Raw genomic sequence first — 7,500 nt, forward strand, 5'->3', positions numbered from 1 at the left:
TACCCTCCCTGATCACTAGATCACTACCCTCTCTGATCACTAGATCACTACCCTCCCTGATCACTAGATCACTATCCTCTCTGATCACTAGATCACTACCCTCTCTGGTCACTAGATCACTATCCTCTCTGATCACTAGATCACTACCCTCCCTGATCACTAGATCACTACCCTCTCTGATCACTACCCTCCCTGATCACTAGATCACTACCCTCTCTGATCACTAGATCACTACCCTCTCTGATCACTAGATCACTACCCTCTCTGATCACTACCCTCCCTGATCACTAGATCACTACCCTCTCTGATCACTACCCTCCCTGATCACTAGATCACTACCCTCCCTGATCACTAGATCACTACCCTCTCTGATCACTAGATCACTACCCTCCCTGATCACTAGATCACTACCCTCTCTGATCACTAGATCACTACCCTCCCTGATCACTAGATCACTATCCTCTCTGATCACTAGATCACTACCCTCTCTGGTCACTAGATCACTATCCTCTCTGATCACTAGATCACTACCCTCTCTGATCACTAGATCACTACCCTCTCTGATCACTACCCTCCCTGATCACTAGATCACTACCCTCTCTGATCACTAGATCACTACCCTCTCTGATCACTAGATCACTACCCTCCCTGATCACTAGATCACTACCCTCTCTGATCACTAGATCACTACCCTCCCTGATCACTAGATCACTACCCTCTCTGATCACTAGATCACTACCCTCCCTGATCACTAGATCACTATCCTCTCTGATCACTAGATCACTACCCTCTCTGGTCACTAGATCACTATCCTCTCTGATCACTAGATCACTACCCTCTCTGATCACTAGATCACTACCCTCTCTGATCACTACCCTCCCTGATCACTAGATCACTACCCTCTCTGATCACTAGATCACTACCCTCTCTGATCACTAGATCACTACCCTCCCTGATCACTAGATCACTACCCTCTCTGATCACTAGATCACTACCCTCCCTGATCACTAGATCACTACCCTCTCTGATCACTAGATCACTACCCTCCCTGATCACTAGATCACTATCCTCTCTGATCACTAGATCACTACCCTCTCTGGTCACTAGATCACTATCCTCTCTGATCACTAGATCACTACCCTCTCTGATCACTAGATCACTACCCTCTCTGATCACTACCCTCCCTGATCACTAGATCACTACCCTCTCTGATCACTACCCTCCCTGATCACTAGATCACTACCCTCCCTGATCACTAGATCACTACCCTCTCTGATCACTAGATCACTACCCTCCCTGATCACTAGATCACTACCCTCTCTGATCACTAGATCACTACCCTCTCTGATCAGTAGATCACTACCCTCCCTGATCACTAGATCACTACCCTCTCTGATCACTACCCTCCCTGATCACTAGATCACTACCCTCTCTGATCACTAGATCACTACCCTCCCTGATCACTAGATCACTACCCTCTCTGATCACTAGATCACTACCCTCCCTGATCACTAGATCACTATCCTCTCTGATCACTAGATCACTACCCTCTCTGGTCACTAGATCACTATCCTCTCTGATCACTAGATCACTACCCTCCCTGATCACTAGATCACTACCCTCTCTGATCACTACCCTCCCTGATCACTAGATCACTACCCTCTCTGATCACTAGATCACTACCCTCTCTGATCACTAGATCACTACCCTCTCTGATCACTACCCTCCCTGATCACTAGATCACTACCCTCTCTGATCACTACCCTCCCTGATCACTAGATCACTACCCTCCCTGATCACTAGATCACTACCCTCTCTGATCACTAGATCACTACCCTCCCTGATCACTAGATCACTACCCTCTCTGATCACTAGATCACTACCCTCTCTGGTCACTAGATCACTATCCTCTCTGATCACTAGATCACTACCCTCCCTGATCACTAGATCACTACCCTCTCTGATCACTACCCTCTCTGGTCACTAGATCACTATCCTCTCTGATCACTAGATCACTACCCTCTCTGATCACTAGATCACTACCCTCTCTGATCACTACCCTCCCTGATCACTAGATCACTACCCTCTCTGATCACTACCCTCCCTGATCACTAGATCACTACCCTCCCTGATCACTAGATCACTACCCTCTCTGATCACTAGATCACTACCCTCCCTGATCACTAGATCACTACCCTCTCTGATCACTAGATCACTACCCTCCCTGATCACTAGATCACTATCCTCTCTGATCACTAGATCACTACCCTCTCTGGTCACTAGATCACTATCCTCTCTGATCACTAGATCACTACCCTCTCTGATCACTAGATCACTACCCTCTCTGATCACTAGATCACTACCCTCTCTGATCACTACCCTCCCTGATCACTAGATCACTACCCTCTCTGATCACTAGATCACTACCCTCCCTGATCACTAGATCACTACCCTCTCTGATCACTAGATCACTACCCTCTCTGATCACTAGATCACTACCCTCCCTGATCACTAGATCACTACCCTCTCTGATCACTAGATCACTACCCTCCCTGATCACTAGATCACTACCCTCTCTGATCACTAGATCACTACCCTCTCTGATCACTAGATCACTACCCTCTCTGATCACTAGATCACTACCCTCCCTGATCACTAGATCACTACCCTCCCTGATCACTAGATCACTACCCTCTCTGATCACTACCCTCCCTGATCACTAGATCACTACCCTCTCTGATCACTAGATCACTACCCTCCCTGATCACTAGATCACTACCCTCTCTGATCACTAGATCACTACCCTCTCTGATCACTAGATCACTACCCTCCCTGATCACTAGATCACTACCCTCCCTGATCACTAGATCACTACCCTCTCTGATCACTAGATCACTATCCTCTCTGATCACTAGATCACTACCCTCTCTGATCACTAGATCACTACCCTCCCTGATCACTAGATCACTATCCTCTCTGATCACTACCCTCTCTGATCACTAGATCACTACCCTCTCTGATCACTAGATCACTACCCTCCCTGATCACTAGATCACTACCCTCTCTGATCACAAGATCACTACCCTCTCTGATCACTAGATCACTACCCTCTCTGATCACTAGATCACTACCCTCCCTGATCACTAGATCACTACCCTCCCTGATCACTAGATCACTATCCTCTCTGATCACTACCCTCACTGATCACTAGATCACTACCCTCTCTGATCACTAGATCACTACCCTCCCTGATCACTAGATCACTATCCTCTCTGATCACTACCCTCACTGATCACTAGATCACTACCCTCTCTGATCACAAGATCACTATCCTCTCTCACAAGATCACTATCCTTTCATCACTAGATCACTATCCTCTCTGATCACACAAGGACGGGCTCATTGTAATTCATGGAACAGAATGAGGAATGGTATCAAACACAACATGTGGTGGTTAACCCTCCCCTGACCCTTACAGAGTGCTCAATTAAAGAATACTCTCTGTGACCGTCCCCCGCAGGCTTAATGGGAATTCCCTGTGTGCCTTTTCTAACAAAGTTTCTCATCTGTAAACAGTGGAGAGAAGTAGGGGTCGGGGGGATGTTCAACTTTTCCTGTAATTGAGCAAAGGAGGCAAAATTATTGTCATTAATGAATAGCTGAGCTAAGGAGGAGAGGCCCAGTGGGTGCCAGAGGCTAAAAGGGGGGGGGGTGGTGGGGCATCCAGAGAAAGACAACCTGAACTGGTTCCAGACCGTGAGTGAATGACTCCACAATTGGATTATCACACCTTTTGCCTTGGGACACTGGGGAGGCTGGTGGAGGTAGAAGATCACTATAATGCATGGAATGGAATAAGGAATGGTATCAAACACGCAACACCATACATTGAGCCTGTCCTCCGATTTCTACCTCCACCAGCCTCCACTGCTAGGGACAATGGTAGAGAGGAACACAACCAAAGGAAAAGGACAGTGAGGCACACCAGCCTCTGAGGAGATTTAATTTCTCTATTAGCATTTAGCATCCCGTCCCCATATCATCATCATTTTAATCCCAGTATCCCTCCCAGTATCCCTCCCAGTATCCCTCCCATCCCTCCCAGTATCCCTCCCAGTATCCCTCCCATCCCTCCCAGTATCCCTCCCAGTATCCCTCCCATCCCTCCCAAGGACAGTGAGGCACTGACCTCCACCAGCCTCTGAGGAGATTTAATTTCTCTATTAGCATTTAGCATCCCGTCCCCATATCATCATCATTTTAATCTCTCAGGTTAGGCAAAATTACACAACTAGTTCAACAATGCCACAGTCCTAGCATGCAGGAGTCTGTGGCCTGTGTTCGCTCTAACATGGTTTATCCTCAGACTCTGCGAAGGCCAGGGGAGGCTGGTGGAGGCGGAAATCGGAGGACTGGCTTCTTGTAATGGATGTATTGGAATGAGGAATGGTATCAAACACACATGTAGTTTGACACCATTCCTCATTCCATTCCATGCATTAAAATTAACCCGTCCTCTAATTTCATGGAATGGAATGGGGAATGGTATGCCTGGCTCCCAGCCTCCCCTGGTGGTTTATGATTGGCTCCCAATCTGAGAGTCAGTGTTTGTTTGAATGAGAATAGTCCTCAGATTAGTCCTTAGATCCTGAATACTTCTCATATTAATAGACATTATTCTTCCTCATTTAATGGATCTGATATTTGAGACTTTTCTGTTTAGGAAATAACAACAATTGTTTCAATAATATGATTGTGGTGATTGTAATGCATGGAATGGAATGTATCAACCAATGGTACCATCCTCCCCAAAACCCTCCCAGTAGTCCTCCCATCCCTCCCAGTAGTCCTCCCATCCCTCCCAGTAACCCTCCTATCCCTCCCAGTAGCCTTCCCATCCCTCCCAGTATACCTCCCAGTAACCCTCCCATCCCTCCCGGTAGTTCTCCCATCCATCCCAGTAACCCTCCCATCCCTCCCTTCCCTCCCATCCCTCCCAGTATCCCTCCCAGTAGCCCTCCCATCCCTCCCAGTAGCCTTCCCATCCCTCCCTGTCGCCCTCCCATCCCTCCCTGTCGCCCTCCCATCCCTCCCTGTCGCCCTCCCATCCCTCCCAGTAGCCCTCCCATCCCTCCCAGTAGCCTTCCCAGTATCCCTCCCTGTCGCCCTCCCATCCCTCCCAGTAGCCCTCCCATCCCTCCCAGTAGCCCTCTCAGTATCCCTCCCAGTAGCCATCCAATCCTTCCCAGTATCCCTCCCAGTAGCCCTCCCATCCCTCCCTGTCGCCCTCCCAGTATCCCTCCCAGTATCCCTCCCAATAGCCCTCCCATCCCTCCCAGTAGCCCTCCCAGTAGCCCTTCCAGTATCCCACCCAGTATCTCTCCTAGTAACCCTACCATCCTTCCCAGTATCCCTCCTTTCCCTCCCAGTAGCCCTCCCATCCCTCCCAGTATCCCTCCCAGTAACCCTCCTATCCCTCCCAGTATCCCTCCCAGTAGCCATCCAATCCTTCCCAGTATCTCTCCCAGTAGCCATTCCATCCCTCCCATCCCTCCCAGTATCCATTCCAGTATCCCTCCCAGTATCCCTCCAATCCTTCCCAGTATCTCTCCCAGTAGCCCTCCCATCCCTCCCAGTAGCCATTCCATCCCTCCCATCCCTCCCAGTATCCATTCCAGTATCCCTCCCAGTAGCCCTTCCATTCCTCCCAGTATCCCTCCCAGTATCCCTCCCAGTAGCCCTCCCATTCCTCCCAGTATCCCTCCCAGTATCCCTCCCAGTAGCCCTCCCATTCCTCCCAGTATCCCTCCCATCCCTCCCAGTAGCCCTCCCATTCCTCTCAGTATCCCTCCCAGTATCCCTCCCATTCCTCCCAGTATCCCTCCCAGTAGCCCTCCCATCCCTCCCAGTATCCCTCCCATCCCTCCCAGTAGCCCTCCCTCCCTCCCAGTATCCCTCCCATCCCTCCCAGTATCCCTCCCAGTATCCCTCCCTTCCCTCCCAGTAGCCCTCCCAGTAGCCCTCCCTCCCTCCCAGTTGCTCCAGAGCCCTCAGCAGCTCCCCTTCCTCTCTCCATGGAGACAGGCCCTGTAACACTGACTTCTAACCGGTAATTATTACCCTGTATTTTACCCTGCCGTTCCCGCCTGTCTTCACGCTGGGCGGCTCGTGATGCCCGTGAACTGGTAAGACAGCTCGTGTCGTGCCTCCGCTGTATAATTAATTCTTAACAGGTGTGTTTGCGTAGTGACGTTTTGACGCCTTAACATAGTCCCCATAATTGAAAACAAATACGTGTTCTATTAATATTAAGATTCATTCACATCACCTCTTCTCGTTGTCTTTATTTCATAATTCCAATATCGGCTAATTAATTAAATGCTGTGTATGAGGGTATAACCATGGTTACTTCCACTAACTAGCTCTTTTACACGTTTTTGTAAAATAGGCACGAACGTCTCCGTGTCTTGAGGGCGCAGCTGCTAATTTTAGGGCGGATATATACAATGATTAATGACCCTTTTGAATTAGGCTATATTACCATGGAAACGAAATTCTTTTTTTTTCCCTTGTAAGTCCACACAATTATGTGCCTCAAATTGAATTTCCACGAGAAACAGACAAGAATGGGGAAGTGGTAAAAGGGAGGCGTTGTAACCCGCTCGGCTCGAGGTTCGCGTGACCAGTTGCCTTCTGATGACAGAGCAGCACGAGCCGCTGTAGGGACGAGCGCGCGGAGCAGGGTACCTGCGCCTCAGACTCTGTTTTGACCAGGTTTAGTTTGTTGCGGTGGCGAAGAGAAGCAGCGAGATTGCCAGCAAGATTTTTTAAAAAGAGAAAAAGTTTGTGGGCTGCTCTTTCGCAGTGGTGGGGACGTGTTGCTGGCATATGTACGAGAGAAGAGGAGAGAGTGAGGACAGAGGCGTGTGTTCAGAAGCAACAGTGCAATTGTCGTTTTGAACGGCAGTCCACGGAACCGTAAAACATGCTCTTCTTTTCTCTGATAAGGATGAACTGTCGGGAGACGTGACTTTCGGTGGCTTTTGTGTAATGGAAGGAAGGATTGGGTGGATAAAACAAACTTCACAATGGATCTTACATATCTTTAATTGAATATCGAGTCTTTGATTTTATTCATTTATTTTTTCTTGGTTTTGTGTCTGGGGTTATATGCGGACTCTTACGTGTTGCTTTGTAGCCTACTCTTTCGGTTGAGTAGTTGATTCAAAGACGCTAAGGCTTGATTTCAAACTGAACTTCAAATCTCAGGAGCATTTTTTGGACAGCTCCTCATGCAGATATAAATACTTTTACCTTCATGATGGACTAAAACAAATCAAGTTAATTTTTTCTTTCTAATCGCTCACTCTACCCCGCCCTACTTTTCAAGGGGCTAACTCCTTTCCCCTCTCTCCCGTGTTGCTTGCTCCTCGCAGGATGGCCCGGTTCGGGGACGACGTTCCCGGCTTGTTGGGCTCCGGGGATGGCGGCTCCGAGCAC

The 7,500-nt window shown here is 48.9% G+C and overlaps 1 protein-coding gene across 1 annotated transcript in view; it reads left to right on the forward strand.

Moving 5' to 3' along the window:
• Positions 1-7,500, forward strand: part of cacna1ea (calcium channel, voltage-dependent, R type, alpha 1E subunit a) — a gene marked incomplete at both ends in the record, with an annotated part of 132,868 nt that overhangs the window by 35,955 nt on the left and 89,413 nt on the right. The window contains one exon of the mRNA XM_083694773.1: positions 7,437-7,500. This exon is cut by the window's right edge and continues 218 nt beyond it. Coding sequence (XP_083550899.1) covers positions 7,437-7,500 — 64 coding nt within the window. The remainder of the gene's footprint in view (positions 1-7,436) is intronic.

This window comes from Argentina silus, assembly GCF_951799395.1.
Source record: "Argentina silus genome assembly, chromosome: X".
NCBI classification, from domain to species: domain Eukaryota; kingdom Metazoa; phylum Chordata; class Actinopteri; order Argentiniformes; family Argentinidae; genus Argentina; species Argentina silus.